Source organism: Pseudorasbora parva, chromosome 13 (genome assembly GCF_024679245.1).
Source record: "Pseudorasbora parva isolate DD20220531a chromosome 13, ASM2467924v1, whole genome shotgun sequence".
In the NCBI taxonomy this organism is placed as follows: Eukaryota; Metazoa; Chordata; class Actinopteri; order Cypriniformes; family Gobionidae; genus Pseudorasbora; species Pseudorasbora parva.
This window is the reverse complement of record NC_090184.1, coordinates 10,458,463-10,484,113: the sequence shown is the minus strand read 5'-3', so window position 1 is coordinate 10,484,113 and position 25,651 is coordinate 10,458,463. Positions and strand designations below refer to the sequence as shown.

Below are 25,651 nucleotides of genomic sequence, written 5' to 3'. Positions count from 1 at the left end.
ATGATGTTTCTCCACATAATGGTATTCAGTTGCAACCAATGGGTTGAAGATCCAAATCAATGCGGTTTCAAAGCTCTTCGAAGGGCTTCAGAGGGCTCTGCATAACCCCAGCCGAGGAATAGGGTCTTATCTAGCAAAACCATCTGCCATTTTCTTAAAAATAAAAAACAACAACATTTAGATACTTTTTAATCTCAAATGCGCTACTTCTGTACTCTGCTTTTGCATGACGTATGACGTCATCACGTCGGAAAGGTCACATCCTTGAGGTAGGTGGAAGTACTGGCCTAGTGTAAAAACAAACGTTCAAAGACTAATTCAAATGCCCTTTACAAAAATAAAGGTAGAACAATGGTGTCCGATCATTTTAAAGTTGGAGGAGAACATGAGATGGAATTTGGCTAATTGGGCTTAAGCCCCGAATGTTTTGTCAAAAGCCCCGAATCTTTTATTTAAAAAAAAGAAAAAAATGTTTTTAATTTTGTTTCATTTCCTCTCAGTCTTTCAGACTGGAGCGGCAAAAAAATGAAACAAAAGCTCCTTTACCGTGTGTGTGGCAGTCGGCAATGCGTCGCACATCACTCAGCTTGCAATGCCAACATGCAGCCAATAAAAACTAACATGACTAACAAGATTTTTCTTCGTCGTTGTCATCAGGGATTGGCGGGCTTTTGTATTTCGCCGGCGTCGTAGTTAACTATAGTTAACATGGACACTACACATTTTTAAAAAAAGGAACACTAAACCTCACCGGCCAGAGAGAGATTCTGCGTCAGACGAAAGAGTTGCAGGTTTGTGAATCCGCTGTTGTAACACTTGAGTTACATGACTGTATTGCTGGCTAGCTAGAGTTAACGTTAGGTGTTACTTATTAAGGTGAGACACGGCAGGTGAAAACATAGTCAATTTTGAGATTTTGGCCCAGTTTACTCCCTTAACATGTAAGCTTTCATGTAAAAATAAAAAAAGGCAACATTACACATTTAAGGTGGTTATTTCATTATATTTTGTCACCGTGCGCCTTTAGATCTCTACCTGAAATCATCCAAAGTTACTCTAACGCGAGCTCCCGTGCCGTCTCAATTCACAGAAACATGACATGACAATGTCATTATAAAGCTCTCAGTCTCACACACAGCGCTGTCTAATCCAAATATGGGCATTTCCTTTGTAGAACTAACCAACCGCGAAAGTTTGCAGCCGAAAACAACATCTGATTGGTCATAGATTCTGATGTAGCAAATTTGTCAGCTAAGCACAAAGTAAACCAAACTGAACTCTAAAGATTAATAATGATGTTTACACCAAATTCCAATTTCACCTATGCAGGCTAACTTAAAAATAGTCAGATAATGGTTGCCTTTTTTATTTGCCAGGGGTTAAAATTAGTCATCCTTAAAATTTTTGGTGTTTTGGCTTCACTACAGCTGGAGAACAGTTAAATACCAAACAGGTTGTAGGCTCTACTGGCTGAATTTTTTAAAAGTAACTTATGATTTTCCCAGATAGAATATATATTTTTAGGCATTCTATTATCTCAAACAGCCTGAAAAATAGTGCATTTAGCTGATGTAAATGGGAAAAAAATCTCCCCAGGGGAGTATGCCCCCGGATCCCCCTAGGTTTGGGCTAAGTCCCGAATGTTTACATCGTCTGGCTCCGCCCCTGCTTCCATCTCCACATCAAAGTTCCTCAAGGCGAAGAAGATCAAGATGCTCCAGGATTGGCCAGCCCAGTCACCAGACATGAACATCATTGAGCATATGTGGGGTAGGATGAAAGAGGATGCATGGAAGACGAAACCAAAGAATATTGATGAACTCTGGGAGGCATGCAAGACTGCTTTCTTAGCTATTCCTGATGACTTCATCAATAAATTGTATGAATCCTTGCCAAACCGCATGGATGCAGTCCTTCAAGCTCATGGAAGTCATACAAGATATTAAATTTGGATCTCACAGCACCACAACTTAATTTGCTGACGTATTTTTGTATTTGCAGTAAATTTGTTCAATTTCTGTATAGGTGACAAAACTTTTGTCTTGCCAAAATTTGACCTTTCTGTCTTGATTAAATGATAAATATTTTTTCTGTGAAAATTATTTATTTCAGTGCATTAAACATCATTTGGGAGGGTTTTAGCTTTTCATATGAGCTATTTCTAACACCAATCAATTAATTTAAAGTCAGGTTAATATCAGGTATTTCTAGAAAATAGATAAGTGACAAGACTTTTGTCAGGGACTGTATAAACTATAATACGGATCTGCCAACATTGTCGCTATATGATAAATTAAAATAAGCTGATAACATCACTGTTTTCTCCAGAACGACTGAACAGCCAAATCTAATTTTGATGCAATATTATCCGGTTTGACACTGTGAAGCTGCTTTGAAACAAAACGTGATTGTAAAAGCGCTATATAAATAAAGTTGATTGATTGATGATTGATCGATACAAATCTTTCACTACTCATGCTGGGATGATATTTGATATACTTTGTCTCAAAGTCAATAGGGTTTTTTGTTATGGGTTTTTGGTTAAATGCCTGAAATAACATAAGCGCAATATTTCCAGTACTCACGTTTTATTATAAAATACATAAAATAAAATGCAACATATCTAAAACATATGTTTTCAAAAATAAACATAAGTGCTTAAAATATCGTTTTCGATATGTGTGTGTAATATACATTATAGAACAAAACATTAAAATATTGTCAATTTATGTTTACCACAGGCTTTGTTTTATTCATAAATTGAAAAAGGAAATCTAGAAAGGAAAATTTCGAAGGAACCATCCAGCCACTGATTCTATTGCTGATCCTAATTCTATTGCATAATGCATGGTAAATGAAAGTTGCCTTATGTTTTCATATATACATATGATTCATATATATGAAAACATAAGGCAACTTTCATTTACCATGCATTATGTAATAGAATTGCATAAAAAAGCAGAAGACTAGCACACATGAACAATTTTGTCTAATGCTGTCTCATGCTATCTATTTTGAACATGGCTGGATACACGCATTATCAACTCCATTCAGACCAACTGCTCAATGGAGCGCACTGTTGGCATTATTAGGGTATCAGTGTCTTTTGTGAAAGGAGGACAGACATAGATAAAGGGAATGAACCAGTGATTTATGAGAGGAGGTCAAATTAGGGTGTTGCTCATGCATATCCCATTCTCACAGGCCGTAGAGGACATGGTCCTCTGGTGATAAAGCTAATGACATGAATGCATTGGTCATAAAACTCAATGCAGACATAAGGTGCCACAAAGGAAGGGGGTGGGGCAGTTACACAACCAGCTAATGCAGATTAGGGGCACTAACTCGCTTCAATTACCTCATGTGTCAGAAATTGGAGGATGGACTCTTATTTGCATAAAGTGTAAGAATCAAAAGTGACAGTTCTGTTGCTTTAATTTTGTGAATATAGTTCATACAAAAATTACAATTATCCCTATACTTTCTTCCGTAACAGTTTAGAATAAGGTGTAATTAGTTAACTACTTTAGTTAATATGAATTTAGAATTAATAATACTTCTAGCATTTATCAATCTTAGTTCATGTTTATTTCGACATTAGTTCATGTTCATTTCAATATCAATCTGATGCTCTCCATTGACTTTATATTACATGAAGCGGTTGCCTTGTGTTTTCTTATATAACAAAAAACAGATCAATGTCTAAAAGCTGATATGTGACAAGATGTACAGCAAACAAGGTAAAAAACACATAACTACGTTTTTATAAGCTGTTGACCCCAAAAAACGAGCGTTTGAGGAGACAAAAGTGGATACAGGCAATAAGATGTGAAGCTTCAGCAGGAAGAATATGTCAATTTTGGGATCCAAGAATATGTCAATTTTGGGATCCTGACACTCAGTATGCCTATGTGTGCAGTAAACATTTAGTTAAATATCTAAATGTCAGTATTATATATTATATTTCATGTCGCTGACTACGTTCTCCTCCAGTGGATGTAGTTCTTAGTGTAATATAACATGTCGCGCTCTGTCCCTATTACATGTATGATCTCAGGTTTTACTATCCTTATGGGGACATTTGGTCCCCACAATGTAATATAAACAAGGGCACACACACACACACACACACACACACACTCACACACTCACACACACACACACACACACACACACACACACACACACACACACACACACACACACACACACACACACACACACACACACACTTTAAGTATGTGCATCAGCAAAACTTCACTGCAGACAAATCAGCATGTTCAAAACTTCCGCAATTCCCTTTTTCCTTAGAATATCAAGTAAAGAAAGTAAACAACGCACATCAAAAAAGAAAAGTTATTTTACTATTTAAGATAGCATGTTAGGCTCAAATTCTGGCCAATACATGCTCGAGTCTGATCCCAAACCGCAGGACAATGAGCCAACAACACCCCAAATACAAAGGATACTCCAGCCTGAGACAGTGTGGTAAGTTATTGTTAACTATATTTAGTTTGACACGTGAACATAATCAGTCGATATCAAACGATCTGTAACAATGCAATACTATCACAAATGTTTTGGAACATTCCTGTGGGATCCAGTATAGAAGGCACAACATCCTTTATTTAATCTGCAAATCCAATTTCCTGTTTACAAAAGAATCTGCGGTGAAATGAAGCGATCAAACACACAATGTCTTAACCACGCGACCTGGAACTTAATTTAAAATAAAGTTCAACTTCATTTCTAATATTGGAACCCGAAGGAAGCTTGTGTAGTGACTTCTTCCACAACCAGGCACTGCACACTACTTTGTAATCTTCAATGACTTGGTAGCTTGGTAGCTCCATCCTTTTTAGCTCAATGTATGCCTATGTTATTTATGTTACATGAGTTATTTTACATGCGTGAATCATTGTGCTGGGCTACAGAATGAGACGTTCATCTTTAGGCGGCGTTTTGTTTTCTCTGCGATCACAGGAACGAAATTTCACAGATCTCTTGTTTGATTAGCCTACTGTCAATAGAAGCATATATTTATTTAACAAGGAAGTTATCAGCCCAGAAATGTACAGGATATTCTTATATTGCGATGACCTTTTATACAGGTCCTTCTCAAAAAATTAGCATATGTGATAAAAGTTCATTGTTTTCCATAATGTAATGATAAAAATTAAACTTTCATATATTTTGGATTCATTGCACACCAACTGAAATATTTCAGGTCTTTTATTGTTTTAATACTGATGATTTTGGCATACAGCTCATGAAAACCCCAAATTACTCAATTACTAATCTAAAAAAATTAGCATATTTCATCCGACCAATAAAAGAAAAGTTTTTTAATACAAAAAAAGTCAACCTTCAAGTAATTATGTTCAGTTATGCACTCAATACTTGCAATGCGGCGTGGCATGGAGGCGATCAGCCTGTACCACTGCTGAGGTGTTATGGAGGCCCAGGATGCTTCGATAGCGGCCTTAAGCTCATCCAGGGTGTTGGGTCTTGCGTCCCTCAACTTTCTCTTCACAATATCCCCCAGATTCTCTATGGGGTTCAGGTCAGGAGAGTTGGCAGGCCAATTGAGCACAGTAATACCATGGTCAGTAAACCATTTACCAGTGGTTTTGGCACTGTGAGCAGGTGCCAGGTCGTGCTGAAATAACCAAATCTTCATCTCCATAAAGCTTTTCAGCAGATGGAAGCATGAAGTGCTCCTAAATCTCCTGATAGCTAGCTGCCTTGACCCTGCCCTTGATAAAACACAGTGGACCAACACCAGCAGCTGATCATGGCACCCCAGACCATCACTGACTGTGGGTACTTGACACTGGACTTCAGGCATTTTGGCATTTCCTTCTCCCCAGTCTTCCTCTAGACTCTGGCACCTTGATTTCTGAATGACATGCAAAATTTTCTTTCATCTGAAAAAAGTATTTTGGACCACTGAGCAACAGTCCAGTGCTGCTTCTCTGTAGCCCAAAGTGGCTTGACCTGGGGAATGCGGCACCTGTAACCCATTTCCTGCACACGCCTGTGCACCGTGGCTCTGGATGTTTCTACTCCAGACTCAGTCCACTGCTTCCGCAGGTCCCCCAAGATCTGGAATCGGTCCTTCTCCACACTCTTCCTCAGGGTCCGGTCACCTCTTCTCGTTGTGCAGCGTTTTTTGCCACACTTTTTCCTTCCCACAGACTTCCCACTGAGGTACCTTGATACAGCACTCTGGGAACAGCCTATTCATTCAGAAATTTCTTTCTGTGTCTTACCCTCTCGCTTGAGGGTGTCAATGATGGCCTTCTGGACAGGGTCGGGTCGGCAGTCTTACCCATGATTGCAGTTTTGAGTAATGAACCAGGCTGGGAGTTTTTAAAAGCCTCAGGAATCTTTTGCAGGTGTTTAGAGTTAATTAGTTTATTCAGATGATTAGGTTAATAGCTTGTTTAGAGAACCTTTTCCTGATATGCTAATTTTTTTAGTTTTCATGAGCTGTATGCCAAAATCATCCGTATTAAAACAATAAAAGACCTGAAATATTTCAGTTGGTGTGCAATGAATCTAAAATATATGCAAGTTTAATTTTATCATTACATTATGGAAAATAATGCACTTTTATCACATATGCTAATTTTTTGAGAAGGACCTGTATATCAAAAGCTCAAGGAAAAGTGGATTTTTTAAATTCATGAGCTCTTTAACAGTGATGGTTAAGTATGTGAAGGAATTGTGAATGTGAACATTTGACTGTCCCATTTACACTTCTGGTTTAGTTGTGCACTTTCCCCAAGCTTTCCTCTGAGAGATTGTTTTCAATTAATCTGTTCATCCAGTTCACAGATTGTGAATTCTTCTTTCAGACTGGTCCTGTTCTTGAATTCAAATCACCGATTCAATCATCTGGTAATTACACATTCACTGTAATTGCAAGGAATAGAGCTATTGGCACATGATTCCAAATGAGTAGTTTTGTCCAATTTCAGTGTGTTTCCATTACTTTCTGCTATCATTTAAAGTTTGCTGACATGTTCCCATTTATCAAGATCTACCTCGTGTAAGAACATTCCTGTTCAATTAAAAAAAGCTGATCAACTGTGCCTTGTGAAAAAGAGGTCAAGTGGGACTTTGTTGGTTGAAGTGCTTTGCTCTGCCACACATCTTCTGACAGCTGCTTCTGTTACCTTTTCACTCAAGCCTAAATTATTCATACAGGAAGGACAGCTGTGCTGCAAATAAGGCTGTATCAGCTCAGGGACCTTTGTGAACATACAATAGTTTTATGTCATTACAAACATTGTTTCTGTAGATATGAGGAAGTCCTGGGCTAGACAGAATATAGAATTTAAATTTGAAAACAATGTTGATCATGATGCACCATCAACACTCTATTTTGGTTTATTGTTGGGGAAACAATAGTTACTCTTGAATATACATTATAGATCTAATGTATTTCAGTTTGTCTATTTTTTAGCCATATAAATCATGCGTATGTGTGTTTTATGTGTGGTCATTACATAGGTCAGTTAGTGTGTCCGTCTCCACCCCCCACCCGGGCATGGATGACTGTGCCTGTTAGGGTTACACTCATGAAAGATTCACATGTCTGATCACTTCCTAATGACTGAGCCCCTGATTAATTCCTCTTCCTGTTTTAAAAATTCACCATCTCTTTATTTATTTTTTTTGCTATTAAATTAACTGCATTGTTTTGTCTGATTGCTGATGTTTCCCACAGTCAGACTGTTTACTTGGTTACTGGCAGGTTTAAATTCTGCTCTTTGATAAAATAAGAACAAAGAAATGAATTGCAAGCAATAGGACAAGGAACTATAACTTAAAGCACTATATATATATATATAGGCCTACTACATAAATTGTATAAAGTAATCAAATTTATTTATATAAAAAAAAAAAACCTGGAAAACTTCACTGTGTAAATTAAAAATTAAATATGCTTACATTTATTCTTATTAAAGCAACACAAAAGGAATTCAGTAGAACAGTGAGAGATTTTACAATAACAATAATGACACGAACGACAGCAGGTATATTACGCTCTTGTTATTTTATTTTTTATGGCACTGATGAGAAGGTACATGTTTTTTTTTTAGGTTTGAAAACGTAGGGCACACTGCACTGGTTTTTTTGGTTGAGGTTTTGTAACTGTGAAAGGAGTTTTTAAAGAAATGTTGCAAACCCCCAATCAGCTGTGTTGTCAGTCCTCAATGGAAGGCCCGCCTCTCCATTCATGCTATTGGACAATGGGGAAAAACTCAATGAGGTCGGGTACCTTTCTTGCCGCCTTTGGCTTGGCTTGCTCAGTTGGGGACTTGAAAATTTTTATCCAAGTTATTCAACTAAATATCCAAATAAAATGTATTTATTGGGTCTTAATTAGCTACTTATCGACTCCATTGACTGTGCTGTGATTAAAATTATTGAACAAATCAAGTTTTTTGTCCCACGCATGGAGACATAATTTAGACTTTGTTCACACTGCCAGTCCAAATATGATTATTTGTATATCCGATTGGAATCTGATCTAAAATTATTGACTGTCCACATTGTGTATAACTAGCTACTGTTCAGATCTGATTGGTGTGTCCCGTGGCACTCTTTCGTTTTCTGCATTGGCAATGCGTTGGTACAAGCCAAAACCACACGAAAACCGATCAGAGCAATCAGATTGAAAAAGATTTCAAAAAATGTTATGAATATTGCAGAATATCTGATTAAAATGCGGTCCAATTTAGCAAATGGCAAAAAAATCACATGAAATGCGAATTTCAAGCTATACTCATATGTAGTTTAATGCACTTTTTTTTTTAACTGACAGTCTGAACGTATCCTTAAATGTGGTTGCCACTCTTGAAACTTTACAGTGTGTATGTGGCCTGAAGCTGCGGCTTCTCTAAACCATCTCTCAGATTAGTTCTCTTTCGCTGTTTATTACATTTCAATGGTTTAAGTCACTTGTTTTTAAACTGCAATGCTGCAAAATACATGCAAACAATAGCCTATAAGCTTTCGTGACCATGCAGCACAGCAATGTCACGTGAGAGTAACCGTGTTAAAATTTCTATTGGTTGACAAATTTCTATCGATTAATGGTGTCTATCATAAACAGTTATGGAAATATTGAAACTCTAGCTCCATTCTACTCTAGCAGGGCCGGCGTTTGCTATAGGCGAGCTAGGCGGTTGCCTAGGGTGACAATTGTGTTGGAGGCGTGAGCGCCTTCTAGTGCCGCCCATTACTTTCAGCATAGAATCAGAACAAGCGAAATACAACATAATGTTTATTAAACATGATCATCATAGGGCGCCCCCTCAGCCACACATTTAATTACTTATCAATTATTAGCTTGAATTGATGGTGATTATTGATTATTGGTACAGGCGTCAGGCAAGTGCTCATCCCTTGTGCATTCATAAAAAAAATGAGGCGTCTAAACCCGCGGATGCACAGGGACGGAAAAAAAGAAAGGAAGAAGATCAAAAGAAAGCCCCATATAGAGGTTAGTCTTCTTATCTCAGCCAATAAGTTGTCAAACTAAATAAATGAACGTAGTATTATCAATATTATCAACTAAATAACATTTCTGTCACTAAGCTATTACTTGCTAGTTTTCTACTAATGTTACGTATTACAAACATAACTTCACTGACAATAATCTACAATAACCTACATGGATGTAATTTAAATATCAAAGTTCAGTTTGTTATAAATGTGGATAACGTATCATATGTATGCTAGTTATGAAAAGTACAAATGCTCTATAGGCCTACATGGGCATCAGAAGCAAATAAAAAGTGGGTCCTCTCTCTCTGTTTTTTTTTGTGTTTTTTTTTTACGGGAGTAACCTTAGATGCCGTCTTATTTACATTAAACAGTAATATACTGTTGTTTACTAAACGATTGATTGGGACAGACAAAATCATACCGGAAACATACGGAAATCTAGAGCCGGCCCTGTTCTCTAGACTGGGTCCGCACTTTCATTGGGGGGCTTGGCAGAAGTGCGCATCGAGGGCGCATAACAGCCGCAAAGGGGGCGCTAACGAGCATCCTTCTGAGACCTAAAATGAGAAATGGGACATCCTGCGATCTCGTGGACTTAACGGACACGCGGCCATTGTAAGTCCACAAGACCGAAAGTGCACCTGAAGTGTGCCATTTGGGACGGGCCAATGACGGATAGAGAAGCTATGGGGTTGTTGCCCATTGATTATGCCTCTTGTGATCTGATTTGTTGAAGGACTATCCAATTGCATACAAAGTCATTTGAATAATGCTTGTTTATCACGCCTCATGTGCAGTAGAAAATACATAGCAGATAGCAGACTCCCCAGACCAATGTTCAGTCTTAAATTGAGCTTGGTCTGGTGATAGCCAGACAAAATCTCCTTCTGAAAATCCTGAAAAAAGTCAGTTGGTGCCTCAGTGACAACTTTTCTCAGAGAAGCTGTTAATCATAACATCACATTACACCCACGTTTTTATAGCATCTATGTTTAAAACTAAACTTGTATTTTTTTTTTAAACGAACACTTTTGTTAAAGTGATTTAAAAAAAAAAACCTTAAAAGACAGAAACCCTCTTTGAAAAAAATGTATTTGAAGTGTAATTTGATAGACCCTTTTCACAAACTATAATGACAAGTTTTAATGGTCATCAGTATAAATCCTAAAAAGTTATTTTTTAATTACTTTTTATTTTATTTATGTACATTTATACCACTAATACTTTGTATTTTATTTATTTTGCATCAAATTACAAAATAATAATAATAAAAAGAAGTCATAGCTGCTGTGAGGGTGCTTGTAATATAGCATCTATGGGAGTGATGGTAAAAATGTACATCTTTTTCTCTTTTCACTGCAGTTATCAATCTCACTATTTTTAAGTCAAGTCAAGCCAACTTTATGTATATAGCGCTTTTTACAATGACGAATGTTTCAAAGCAGCTTCACAGTATTAAACAGGACAATAATGCAAAATAATTTGAATCGGCTGTACAACCGCTCTGGAGAAAATAGTGATGTCATCTAGCTCATTTCAATTGTCACATAGTGACAATGTGAGCAGATCAGTAATTTAGTTGATATAGTTAATTTAGTTTAGTAATTAAATTGATTTGGATATTTAATTAAAAAAATTGGACATTTAGTTGAAAATATTTCGATATTGTGTTATGTGGAATTTTTCTTTTGCTATTTGAGCAAATTGAGCAAAAATACACAAAAAATATATTTCATGTATACTCTCATTCACTGCTATAAAAGTTAACCCAACTATGACGACTTCCGCTCTGAGACACGGAAATGTGAAAAAGTCTATTGTTTAGTTTCTCGCGCGTCCTATTAGAATACATGGAGGGGGCGGGGTTTATGAGCTACACTGGGACCAATCACCTGTGGGTGTTCGAGACGTTTTAGCTTCACTTTTTAGGACATGTGCGGCCCACTTGGTGTCTATCAATATATCACTTACGCTTGCTTGGAAATATTATATAGCACTTTAAGTCTAATATATTAATATTATTGTATGATATTTAAGTCACATTAAAGATGTTAGGGTTAGGGTTATACAGAAATTATTTGCAAAGTATCCTATATTGCTGGAACATAGTATGCTATTCTGAACAGACCATCTTGAATCATTGAATCAACATGAAAGAAACACACTGTAACTATTCTTTTCATAACTTTTTAAGAGAAAGGTGGTTTAGGGTATTAGAGGATTCAAGAGCAAACTATGTTTGCCAAGTTTGACATGAGCCACAGATCAAAACAACAATCACTTTTCCTATGTTAACAATCCTCATAGTTTGCCTACTGCACAGTGCCAGCGAATACAGCAAATAAATACAGTGAGTGAGGCAGTGCTGATCCTCTTAAGAGACTCATTGATGCCTTGTCAGTCTGTGTCCAAATAAAGCTGAGCTTTGTGGTATTTATAGGAAGACTCCTGTTCTCTCCTAGAACTCCTGCTGTGACTTTGAGGAAGACTCTTGGAAAGACATTAATGCTGGATCTTTCCCCTGAGAAAGGCAAACACTGGACTGTTGTATTAATTTGTCTCAGAGGGTCAACAATGTCTCTGGGACCTTTTTGAATTCGGAATTAAGTGTGATTGAGAATTTATAGGTATTTAACCTTTGTCATCTTAACATCAATAATGTCAATATAAAAAAAGTAACTGATAATTGTAAATAATTGTAACTGGGGGAACAATGGTACACTGTAAAAAAGTACTTAAAAATAGGGCACAATTTACTGTATAAATATGAAGGAATTTTATGTAAGGTTTTTTTTTTTTTTTTTTTTTACAGGTGTTTTACCTGTATTTTGAATTGCACATTGCATTAGTTTGTGTTTTAAGGGTCAACGGAAATTTTCATAAAATTACTGGATAATGTACTGGCAGAAAATTACCAGTACAATTTCCATTTTAATTTTTTACAGTGTAGTCATAAATGTGGCTCTTATTGTAGTTTGCATTTGCCCAGTTTTGTTCCAGTTTCCTGTTTCTAGCGCCATGTTTGTAGTCCCTTTGTTGATTGGTTTTCCTCGATTGTCTCGCAGTTGTGCCTTGTTTTCTTGGAACCATAGATATATTGCGAGACAATCGTTATTCTCTATATTAGTTAGCATTGTTTTTTAACTTCCTGAAACACCTCCATGTTCTTTCAGGAACGAACATGTCACAATATACCTCATTTAAACAATTCCCACCCAAGGCATTTGAAAAAATAAAGGGGCAAGGCCTGGTTGAGTTGCGTTAGTATATTGAAACTTGCAGCCACACTCAGCCTTTGTAGGCTGTTAAAACTGAAGCATGTTGGAAGTCATGCTCTGCTTTGAATAAAGTAATAGTGATGACTGCCTTGATTTAATTGGCAATCTCAGCCATTTTCATGGTGACGAGCACTGATCAGCTCATAGATCATCAAGTTATGCAGGCTCGCTGCTGTCAATCCGCTGGGCCTTAAGAGTTGTGCTAATTGGATATTGTCATCATAAATGTCAGCATTCAAAATTGTGCAGCAATGCTGCAACTGAAAGAATTCCAGAGTCCCATGTAATGAAATCATATAATTATAATGGGTTTGGTCTTTGCTGCTGTTACACGTTTTTATACAAGAGGTTATAAGAGGTTGTTTACATGACTAAAGATACAGGTACTATTCATATAGAAACAACACAAAACATTTTTGGGGGATCTTTAAGCACCTAATATTTAATTGTATAATTTGATTTTGTGTTTTTGTTTGTGTTTTAGCGTTGTCAATTTTCAAACCAAGAATGGTGCCACACCACTATACCTTGCATGTCAGGAGGGCCACCTGGAAGTTGTCCAGTACCTAGTGAAGGACTGCGGGGCGGAGCCAAGTATCAGAGCCAATGATGGGATGACACCACTACACGCTGCAGCCCAGATGGGACACAACACTGTCATTGTCTGGCTGGTGAGCTAAAGTTTGCCTTATTGGATGAGTTCTTTATTGATTACATTTTAAAATTTAAAATATGGGTAACACTTCATTTTGATGGTCTCTTTAAATATTCTGTTAACTATAAGTAACTCATATTATTATTATTATTATTATTATTATTATTATTATTATTATTATTATTATTATTATTATTATTATTTTACAGTGTCCTTGTTACACGTTACAACCTAATCCTACCCTAACCCTATGAAGTTAGTTAATATTACTCAGTACTTAAATATAAAAATCACACTGTAACAATGACAATTTAAATAAAGTGTAACCTAACTTTGCAACTACCAGTACACATCATCTAACTCATTAGAGTATAAGTAGAATGTCTGCTTAATATCTGCTAACTCTATTGTCATGGTCAACAGATATTCTTCTGACTGTAAGTAAATTTGCAACTACATGTCAACTTATTATAACTCTAACCCTACCAGTCTACTAATATTCTAATGTAACGAAGGATCAACTGAAGGTGAGGTTGAGAACCCAAGTGCAGTCTTTATTTCAAAAGCAGAAAACAATAAACTAAAGACTTGACTTAAGCAGCCTTAACTTAAACAGACTTGACTTAAAGGTGCCCTAGAATGAAAAATTTAATTAACCTTGCCATGGCAAAACAAACAGTCTCAAACATCATTGCCTCCTACTTCTTATCAGTGCCGGCCCGTGAGGTTGTGGGGCCCTAGGCAAGATCATAAAATTGGCCCCATTGTATGGCGTTATTTCCCTGTCAAATGTCGAGAGCGCATTATTGTAGCGTGAAAGTACATTAATATAGTGTGTGAGCGCAAATCTCTCTCTGCTCGCGTGCGGAATGTAATGTGCCGAGTGCGAATTTCCCTGCTCGTGCGGGGAATATAATGCGCGAGCGCGAATCTCTCTCTGCTCGCATGCGGAATGTAATGTGCCGAGCGCGAATCTCCCTGCTCGTGCGCGAGAACTCTGCGTGCGCTCTCAGATACGCTGCTCTTGGAAGAATTTTCTCTGGGCTCACTCAGAGAATATGCCTGCACTTAAAAAATGTCCAGTGCAATCGCGAATCTCTCCTCTTCGCTTAAATTAAGCTTGTATGTTTACAGACTGTCTTCCGTGCGCTCGCAAGAAGAGACATATTCTTCTTTACGGTTTCATTCTCTTTGCTCTTTGCATAAACACCGTCGAAATGGCAACAACCAATCAGAAATAGAATTCAACGACTGACCAATGAAAATGCGACATCGTACATGGAATCTTATTGTTTGATATTGAACCGCTTTTGGTAATAAATAGTACTACCTAACACTGATTATATGTTTTATTTATTTATTTTCATGATATTTAGTGGTGGATTGATCGACTTGCTAATGACTCTTAATATATTGCATCTTAATATATTGCTTAATATATTGCAGACTGTTAGCTCTAACTAACAGTCACTGTTGTTTTACTATTTTTAATAATGTGACTGTACTTTGAAAGGATTTTTATTGTTAAAAAAAAGTACTATATAAATAAATGTGACTTATTTATCCTTCCTTCTATATACACACAGGGCTCAGTTTTAGGCCCTCTTCTGTCGCATGAATGCAGTTTCCCACACATAGACTAATTTGTGGCGGCCCGACACAGAATCAACACCAGCCGCCACATATTGATTCATCATTCATGCATTTTTACGACGCATATTCGTTCAGTGGATTTTCCTAGCTCTCCCTCTGCCTTTGCACCTCTCTTACTCACTTACTCACTCACTCACTCACTCATACACACTCGGTGCGTTTCATTCGACCGTAAGTCTTAAACAAATTCTGTTGCATTTTGGCGCGGCCGCGCGTGGTCACAGCGCTCTCAATAGCTCTAAACAAACCAGCGGGGTGTCAATCAATACATTTGAATAGACCAGTGTTTCCCAACCGGAATGCCGTGAGCAGGGGTGCAGTGTAAAAGGTGCCGGGATGCACACCACGTTCATCTCACATCTGATGATGCATCTTTAATATGGGTTGTTACTTTAAAAAATAATGCTTTATGTATGTTTCTGTCGATGGATACACGTGCTGGCTCCTCAGTGATACACTTCAACAGCGTTGAATGAGAACTCGAACTGAGAGAAGAGCGTCTCGGGTTATGTATATAACCCTTGTTCCCTGAGAGGGAACGAGACACTTTGTCGTCGAGTGACGACACTCTGGGGAACACCCCCGGCGTGACGTCTCTGAAGTATGAATGAAATCTGCCACCAATCCGATTGGTGCTACGTCATAGTATGCATAGTATGCATAGTACGGCCTAGTATGTGATGGCATACGCGGAAGCTATAAGAAGGCGCCGTCTCATACAACAGACAGCCTTTGCAATAAAGCGAGCGCTCTATGTGAAGGTGTGGCGACGAGACGCAGTGTCTCGTTCCCTCTCAGGGAACAAGGGTTATATACATAACCCGAGACGTTCCCTTTATCGAGGGAACTCGCACTGCGTCGTCGAGTGACGACACTCTGGGGAACGAATACCCACTAGGCCACACCGAAACACGCCCGTCCTGGTGTGAAGCTGATAACCCCAGGCACACTCAGGACGCGAGCACCCTAGCACCCGGCGTAGCCAGGAGGTCCAGCTTATAGAATCTGATAAAGGTGTGAGGGTTAGCCAACCCCGCTGCTTCGCAAATCTCGATAAACAAAGCTCCCGAAAGGAGGGCCACCGAGGAGGCCAGGCCCCTCGTAGAGGGAGCCCTCACGGCCATGGGTGAAGGCAGATTGCGCACCCGATAGGCCGTGGCTATTGCCTGGATGATCCAGTTACTGATCGTCTGTCTCGCCGCAGGCAACCCCTTCTTGGGAGGGCCAAAACACACCAAGAGCTGGTCCGATTTCCTCCAATCAGCTGACCTCTCAACATAAATTCTCAGAGCCCTAACGGGGCAGAGCAGGTGCAGCCTAGCTTCCTCTGCCGTCGCGTGAGGCGGAGGATGAAATGCCTGAAGAAACACTGACTCCATCTCCAAAGATGGAACCTTGGGCATGTAGCCCGGCCTGGGGTGCAAGATAGCTTTCACCCCACCTGGGGCAAACTCCAAGCTGGTTGGCATAACTGACAAGGCCTGGAGGTCCCCCACTCTCTTCAGAGAAGTGATGGCGAGGAGAAAAGCTACCTTGAGGGTCAGATTTCTCGCCTCAGCCGACTCCAGTGGCTCGAAGGGGGCCTCGAGCAACCCTTCAAGAACCACTGCCAGATCCCAGGCCAGATCATTCCCCCTGCCTGAGACAGCAGGTCCTTCCCCAGAGCGACCTGCCACGGGAGGCCGTCTAGGAGTGCCACGATGTCGGAGAACCAAACCTGGGTCGACCACCGGGGTGCTACTAATAGAAGGCTGATGCCCTCCCGGCGGACCCGCTCTAGAGCTCCCGGGAGCAGAACGACCAGGGGAAATGCATACAGACATAGCCTCGGCCACGTCTGAGTCATGGCATCCAGCCCCAGAGGGAAAACCACAGTGGACAGTGGGTCATTTCTTGGGATGCAAACAGATCCTCCTCCACCGGGCCAAACCTCTCGCACATGGCCTCCACCACCTCGGGGGGGAGGAGTCACCACTCCCCGGGCCTCAGCCCCTGTCTCGACAGGACGTCCGCTCCCTGGTTCTGGTCCCCTGGAACATACATCATTCTGAGAGACGACAGTTTCCCCTGGGACCACAGGAGGATCTGATGCACCAACTTGCATAGTGGGCGCGACCTCAGACCCGCCTGATGATTCAGATATGATACCACAGACATATTGTCGGACCGTATCAGGACATGGTGACCGTGGAGGTCCGGGAGAAAGCTCCTCAGAGCCTTGTTAACTGGCAACATTTCCAGGCAATTGATATGCCAGGAAGAATGCTTGGGCCTCCACAAACCTAGCTGTGGCCTAGCTTCATACCTGAGACCTCCGCCCGTATGGTCTCAACCCGCGCAGGAGGCATGCCCGCCCGCATCGTGGTCGAATCCAATACTACTCCTAGGAACGTTGTCCTCTGGGTGGGCGTTAACACTCTCTTGCTCGTGTTCAGTCTCAGCCCCAAGCACCTGAGATGAGACAAAATGACATCTCGATGCCGAATCGCCATCTCGCACGACTGAGCCAAAATGAGCCCGTCGTCGATGTAATTGAGTACACGGATGCCCTGGAGCCTCATCGGGGCCAGCGCTGCACCCATGCACTTGGTAACGGTGCGAGGGGATAGAGCTAGACCGAAGGGAAGAACCCGATATTGGTACGCTTCGCCCCCGAAAGCGAACCTCAGGAACTTCCTGTGGGCAGGGAGGATGGAGACATGAAAATATGCGTCCTTCAGATCTATCGTGACGAACCAGTCCTCGAACTGGATCTGAGACACTATAGCTTGAATGGTGAGCATCTTGAACCTGAATCTCCTCAGAGACCGGTTCAAGTACCTCAAATCTAATATTGGACGCAAGCCTCCACCCTTCTTGGGAACAATGAAGTACCGACTGTAAACCCCTGACTCCCTGTCTGGCGGAGGCACTCGTTCTATAGCCTCCTTGACCAGCAGGGAGCGCATGTCCTGCTCCATAACCTGCCTCTGGGCCGGGGGTCCAGGTGCGAGGGGATAGAGCTAGACCGAAGGGAAGAACCCGATATTGGTACGCTTCGCCCCCGAAAGCGAACCTCAGGAACTTCCTGTGGGCAGGGAGGATGGAGACATGAAAATATGCGTCCTTTTTACGCGTCCTTTTTATGAATTTTAGCATTCATGTACAAACTATTTTCTACTTTGTACTACAAACTTCTATTTCACTTTTTTTTGTCTTTAGATGAGTTTCACAGAAATCAGCCTGGCTGACAGAGACAATGATGGGGCCAGTGCCATGCACTTTGCCGCCAGCCGTGGCCATGCCAAGGTTCTCAGCTGGCTTCTCCTGCATGGGGGGGAAATAGTGACAGACAGCTGGGGTGGTACACCTCTTCATGATGCAGCTGAGAATGGAGAGCTGGAGGTATGTAAAGGAAATCACCATGAACGATTTTAACAATATTGATGTTTCTTACATCTCTCTTGTCGTTCAAATGTTATTGCAATAGGATATATAGCTCTGAAATCTAAAACACAACAAATTATATTATGATATTAAGACATTTGAATACTGTGTTTCAAATATAAATCCTTAAAAAGTATTTGTGAATTGTGAACACCATTAATTGTGAAGACATTATTTATATGAATTTTAATACAAATCTTTATAAAAACAACATGAAAATGCAATCGCAGTGTACATTATTAACTATTCGTATTATTGTTATTATTATCGGTTGATATCTTTACCACCTAAATAACTGTTTTTGATGAAACATTATTTTTAAAAAATGTGCATGCACAATGAGATCAGTATTAATAAAGTAAATATGGCCAAATGTTCACTAATGTTCACTAAATGCAACACGAGTCATTGTGGTGCAAATTTAGAGAAACCTACCAATTAAATTGTTGCCTAGCGCGCCTCTTGAAGCCAGGGGAGTGAGATTTACATATATATAGCTCTCACTAGCTTGCTTCTGTTACATGTTATAGCTGTTTGTGAATGTAAAAGGTCTGCAAAGTCAAAGATCAAAGTGCACGATGAATGGAGTTATTGTTTCCCAAAACAAATAACCGATTCTGAACTGCCGTGAAATGCAGGACTGAAAGTAACATTAAAACTATACTCTTGTGACTGTAGTAAATACTGTAGTTTTTTTGGGTTTTGTAGTTTTTTTTAACAAAGTTACCCCTTTCTAAAAACACAAATACATTGAGTGAGCACATTTGAGAACATTTAGGTGAGATTATTATAATGTTACTTGATCAATGTAATTAAAAGCCTAATTAAAAATATTGTCATCATATAAAGCAAACGTGTCTCTTGCCTAAACTGCTCAATTACTGTTATGTGTCATTTCCTGCATGAACCAACATTGGTTTGTAACACATTTGCATAATTCCTGCAAATTGTCTATATACGGACAATCGGAAATTATGCAAATGTATTTCAAAGCAATGTTGGTTCATGAAGGAAATGAGACTGGAATTACTGATCACTTGTTTCAGCAGTGGTGGAAAGAAAATAATGTTACGTTGCTCAGATAATACTTAATTACAAGTAAAGTACTGGCGTTAAAGGAATAGTTAACCCAAAAATTTAAATTTGATGTTTATCTGCTTCCTCCAATAGCCTAGAAATCTAGATGCACCCTAGCAGAAGCAAATCTAATTTGGAGCCAGGGTCATCTAGCAACTCTCTATAGACTTGCAAGCTGAAAAAACAAACTCTGGTCAGGCCAATCACATTGTGTATAGAGTTGGTGGACGGGCTTGACATAATGACGTCCGAGTTGCAGAGGTTCTGCGTGCTACTTGTAAACAAAGAAGTTGGCAAACGGCCAATAGCCAGGGTGACCTGGGGATCAAAGTTAGGGCTACCCCACCAAGAAAATCTCAGCGGGCCCCTAATCCCCCTGCAGTTCCGCAGCTGGTGGAGTTGTAGAGAGAACCCAGAAGTGCATGAGGAGCTTACTAGGTCATGGACGGCACCTTTTTCTGCCATAAACCAGGCTAGTAGCTCCTCCCTCCTAACTACCCACGATGACGGGACAGCCAAGGGGTATGCGAACATCCCTCCAGTGGAATGGGCCATCGAGATGCAACTGTGTCCAGCGTCCACTTCCTCCTGGCATGGTAATCTGTGTCTCCCATCCAAGGTCTGTACGTTTATGTCCACCCTAGTGGGCAAAGGTTACGGAGCCTGTACATTGGTCCAGCTGATGTCCACCTTGATGGTCTATGAGCACCATCTCTGGCTCAACCTGCCAGATATGAGGGTTGCCTATAAATATCAGTTCCTGGACTCCCCCGTTTCCCAAGTTGGGCTATTTGGAGATGCAGTCGAGAACTTCGCCCAAAAAATCTCAACTGCTCAGAAACAATCAAAACACATCCTGCCCCGGTGAGCCACTGCTGCCTCCAGCCACCCCCCAGCCAGATTCTCTGCCTGCTAATCGCCGAGAGCATCCCCTTGCCACCACCCCCGCTCCTGCTAAAGCCCAAGAGCAAGAGTGTGGAACTGGGCACAAGAAGGCCGTCCAGCCCACCCAGGCCACTGCTAAGCTAGGTAGCAAGCAGAAGTCCAAACGATCCTGAGTCGGGCCCCCAGAGATAGAGGGGACCACACAACTCCTTTCCCTGGAGGGAGAACTTTTTGTGGTTTGTTAATTTGTGTTCCATCTAAAACTTCAATAATATAGCTGTTTCCAATAACTTTGGTGCCAAGAGAGCGAGTTTGGCGGTGTACAACACTATTCCTTGTCACCCACAGGTTCATCTCCATGCCAGCAGGGAACACAGGCTGTGCCCAGGATGCACTCAAGAGGCCTCCATACACCCTCACGTCCCCCCCAGTGGAAGCAGATAAGGGTTGCACACTCAGACCACACTTCGGGTTCCTACGGCGTCCAAGTCGGGTACATCTTTTGGTTCTGCTTGCTTGATCATTGGGAGCTTGGCTAGCACTTCCCAGCTGGCCTCGATGGCTCAACTGTACTATGACTCTGCAATGGAAGTCAGTTCACCCGGCAGCCATTCAAGATGCTAATGCAGAAACACATCTTCGGGTGCATCTATCTCCGAGATTTGATTTGCAGTGATCAACCTGAAGAACACTATTCAACACGATCAAGATGTCTCGCTCCTTCCTCGACAGACCGCTCCTATGCTTTGTGTTCGAGGGGCGGGCATATCAGTACAGAGTCTACCCTTCGGGCTGTCCCTGATCTCTTTTCTCAGTATGGACTTGGACTTCATACTCCATATTCATTCTGACAGCATGCCTCAGGCCTATGCAAGTATGTGTTTCCCCCAGTGAGCCTTCTAGCACAGACACTGTGCAAAGTCAGTGAGGACTAGGAGCGGGTCTTGTTAGTTGTGCTGTATTGGCCCAACCGGACCTGGTTCCTAGAACTTGAGGAACTTGAGGACTGATGGTCAGGTTCCTGAGGGGAGCAGATTAAATCCACCCAGCTCTCACTCCATACCCTCTTGGGACTTGGCTCTGGTGCTTACGGCACTGCAGAGATCAACCTTTGAACGTTTACAGTCAGCAGAGTTAAAAATCTTGTCTTAGAAGACACTGCTCCTGGCTGCAATGGCTTCCATTTAAGGGGTAGGGACCTGCAGGCATTTTTGGTCAACGAATCGTGCCTAGAGTTTGGGCCAGCTAACTCTAACATGGTCCTGAGACCCTAGCCCGGATATGTTCCCACCACTACCTTACGGGACCAGGTGGTGAACCTGCAGGGCAGATCCAGCCCTGGCTTTTCTCTGTGTTGTCCACACTCTGCGGTTATACGTGGACAGAATACAAAGCTTCAGGACCTCAGAGCAGCTCTTCATCTGTTACGGAGGCCAGCAGAAGGGAAAGGCTGTCTCCAAGCAGAGGATGGCCCACTGGATAGTGGATGCCATCACCTTGGCGTACCAAATCCAAGAAGTGCCTTGCTTGCTTGGTTTGAGAGCCCACTCCACTAGGAATGTTGCCTCTTCCCGGGCTATGGTGCAAAGTGCCTCGCTGGCAGATATATGTATAGCTGTGGGCTGGGCGACATCTAACATGTTGCTATATTCTACGTATAGCCTCCGTGTACAGCCGGTTTCTTCCTGTGTGCTCTCTTCAACCAGCCAGTAACACCGAAGTGCCTGTTCCAAGTGTTGCCTTGCTGCGCCTGATCACCAAGCTGCACCTCAGGGCTCTAGACTCATGACTCCAGGCCTATCCTGTCGGCTCTGCCTTGGCTCTGCGCTCCCTCAGCTCAACTGTGATCTGTTATCCTAGGGCTCTACCATGCTTCTTTGTCCTTCCAACTTCACCTTTGACACTTGTCATCCTGGTTCCGCAGTTGGCCTCCAACTTTGCCTCAGTCCTTCACCCCTGCAGGTCTGCTGGACTCCCCCTTCCCTCCATCTCCTCCTATGTCCTCACTACCTCCAGTGTCACCTCTGTTTTCAGGGGCCCCCACGCCGTGGACTTCTGGGTCTGTGATATCACCCTGGGCTGTTGCACCCTCTGTTCAAGCTGGGTCTCCACCTCTTCTGATTATGTATTTGTCAGTTTTGCCCCTAGAGTTCTTCAGTTCCATATACATCGCCAGTACTCATCCACCTTCAAGACCCTTCCACACTACACAGCTGGACTGTTTGTGCTGCAGGAATGTCCCTTCAGGAGGATTTATTAGTTTTAATTTAGTGCTTGTATTTCTGTTTCCTGTGTTCCTGTGTTTTTTGTTTACCACACCAAGTTGTGACAATTGCCGGAGACCTCCGAAACAAAATTAGGATAATTAAATAACAATGTATTATTATTAGAAATAATATATTCTTAGTACAGAATAAGTAAATGAAAAGTGTATTTGTTATAACTTATATGAGATTATTGTGAAAGGGCTGTAAAGCAGGTTGCAAAAAGCATAGCACTTTGCACAGAAGCAAGGCATCTTTATTCATTCAATCAATCAACTTTATTTATATAGCACTTTTACAATCACGATTGTTTCAAAGCAGCTTCACAATGTTAAACAGGACAATATTGCAACAAATTTGATTTGGCTGTACAGTCATTCTGGTGAAAACAGTAATTTTATCAGCTTATTTTAATGTATCATAGAGCGACATTGTTGGTAGATCAGTATTATAGTTTATAGAATTAAATAAGACCTAATTAATTAATTTTATTTGTATATTTAGTTGAATAATTTTGATCATAATTTTAGTGTCCCCAACTGAGCAGCCAAGCCAAAGGCGACAGTGGCAAGGAACCAAACATTGTAACATTATCTGTCTGAGGGTAGCTGGCAAAAAAAAGTGAGGCAAAGAAACAGTTAGAGAGTATTGTCTCTTGTTCTCCACCTGAGGGCTAAACGCATGACAGCTGTCATTAACAAAGTACCCCTTTACTGCATTCATTAAAACCACTAATACTAATATATGTCTCATATATTCTCATATGTCAACAGACAAATATTCACACCCTACAGGAAGAACACAAACTCTATTAACTGATGTTGTTTAGGCTAAAATATATGCACAATTCTGTGTAATAGGCTGTGTAATACTAAGAGCTGAGCATTATTGTATTGATAGCAGAATTGTATAGATAGTAGGCATTATCAAAGTCAAAAATATTATATATTTAAGCAACAAAACTCGGTGTATAATAGAGATATGTCTGATTATGCTACATAGTTTAAAAAAATGGTTTGTTCACATCCCTAACCTTATGAATGAGCAATATGAATAGTAATGCTTGCTTTAGCAGACAGAAGTAAATCTATGTAATATACTGTAGCAGTCCCAGATTACCTGGGAGTTCATGTAAATGTTTTTCTGTGTAGTGCTGTCAAATTCTGGTAGTGAATGGAGTGGATATGGGAATACGGGACCAGGATGGATTCTCAGCAGCTGACCTAGCTGAATACAATGGGCATCAACAGTGTGCCAAGTACCTCCGTACTGTCGAAAACATGGTGAGATACTGTAGAAACAGCCACACACAGTCTTAAACAAGGGTTGTCCAACAAAATAAATGTTAAATTCTCATCACATTTGCACACATATTTATGTTTGCAATCTTAGTAGTACAAAATAAAAATAAAAATATTTTTGTGTGTCTGGTAATTTCCTTTTTCATTCCTTTTTTTCTTTAAGGCAATGTGTTCAATTATGGGATTACCTATATAAAACAGGATACAATTATTTATAATTTTCAAAGTTATTTACTTGCGCTTATTGTGTGTACAAGAATTTCTGTATGCATGCTATACATTTTAAGATTATTGTGAGTGTGCATGTCCCCAGTGCAGTGATGTGGTTTATTTGCAATAATCAGCTGCAATCTCTTTGTTACTGCCTGTAAATAACTTTTTGTGTATCAAAGGTAATTCCTTGCCTTAAAAAATGCATGCATCTTTAAACTCAACATGCCAAATGTGTCACTAATCTATGCCTAACAATAACACTAGCTTTCATCTCAGAGTGTGGAACACCGCGTCTTGTCACGGGACCCTTCGGCAGATCTGGAGTATAAGCAACCTGACTCAGGCCTCTCCTCTCCCAATGCCACCCTGCCCACCCCAGCCCCCCCTACAGCCCACTTTGACATCTGCTCGCCATCCAGCTCGCTGTCCAATTATGACTCTGCAAACTCCAGCCAATCCAGTACTGGAGAGAAAAGGAGTGGCACACCTCCCTCAAGAGTACCGACAGGTCAGACAAACACACATGCAAAGCCCACATATCAGAATTTTAAAAAATATAATAAATTCATAATTTTATTCAGCAATTGAGCTTAAGCGTCAGTTCTGGCAGGCTAGGTAGTCAAGACGCTACTAACGCTACTTGGTCTCATCAGCTGGTTCTGCTCAGCTGGGATGCATCAGCTGATTTGCATCAGTGCATCAGCTGTTCAAACTCCCCTCGCTGCTAATGGCTTGATATAAACAGCGCGCATCTTCAAAAAGATTCAGTTCGCTGACTGATTCAGATTCAAACTGCTGTTGCTAGCTCTTTGCTGCCCACCACCTCCCCAGCTCCTCCATGTTGTGTATAACGTGGCATTTTACTTGTCATCGTTGCTGCTCTGTTCATAGGGGGAATAGTTCAGCTCTCACAGCCCTAAACTGTGCGAGCGTTCCCTAATGCTGCTGCTGTCCTCTGACTCTCTGCTATTTCATGGTGCTCATGAAAGGTCAGAGGACTCCCTGAACAGAGCCATACTGCCAAAACATTCATTCAGAATTATCAACTTGAATTGGAATTTATTAAAAAAATCCTAAATCATTTTTATTTGTTCTTGACTTAATAGACCTGACAGAACTAAATTTATCAAATGTAACAGAAACGGCATTTATAATGTTACAAATGATAACTGTCTAAAAAAATGCTGTTCTTTTGTATTTCTACTCATCAAAGCATCCTAAAAAAGTATGTCATATACTTTCATAGTTTAATTTTTTTTACATAAAAATATTAAAGGGTTAGTTCACCCAAAACATGTAATTCTGTCATTAATTACTCACCCTCATGCTCATTCATCTTCGGAACACAAATTAAGATATTTTTGATGAAATCCGAGA

The 25,651-nt window shown here is 40.6% G+C and overlaps 1 protein-coding gene across 4 annotated transcripts in view; it reads left to right on the top strand.

Moving 5' to 3' along the window:
* The window catches only part of espn (espin), an 87,374-nt gene that overhangs the window by 9,355 nt on the left and 52,368 nt on the right, over window positions 1-25,651 (top strand). For all 4 annotated transcript variants that reach the window (XM_067413149.1, XM_067413148.1, XM_067413151.1 and 1 more), the window contains exons 3-6: window positions 13,285-13,471; window positions 18,310-18,492; window positions 23,912-24,043; window positions 24,551-24,782. In XM_067413149.1, coding sequence (XP_067269250.1) covers window positions 13,285-13,471; window positions 18,310-18,492; window positions 23,912-24,043; window positions 24,551-24,782 — 734 coding nt within the window. The remainder of the gene's footprint in view (window positions 1-13,284; window positions 13,472-18,309; window positions 18,493-23,911; window positions 24,044-24,550; window positions 24,783-25,651) is intronic.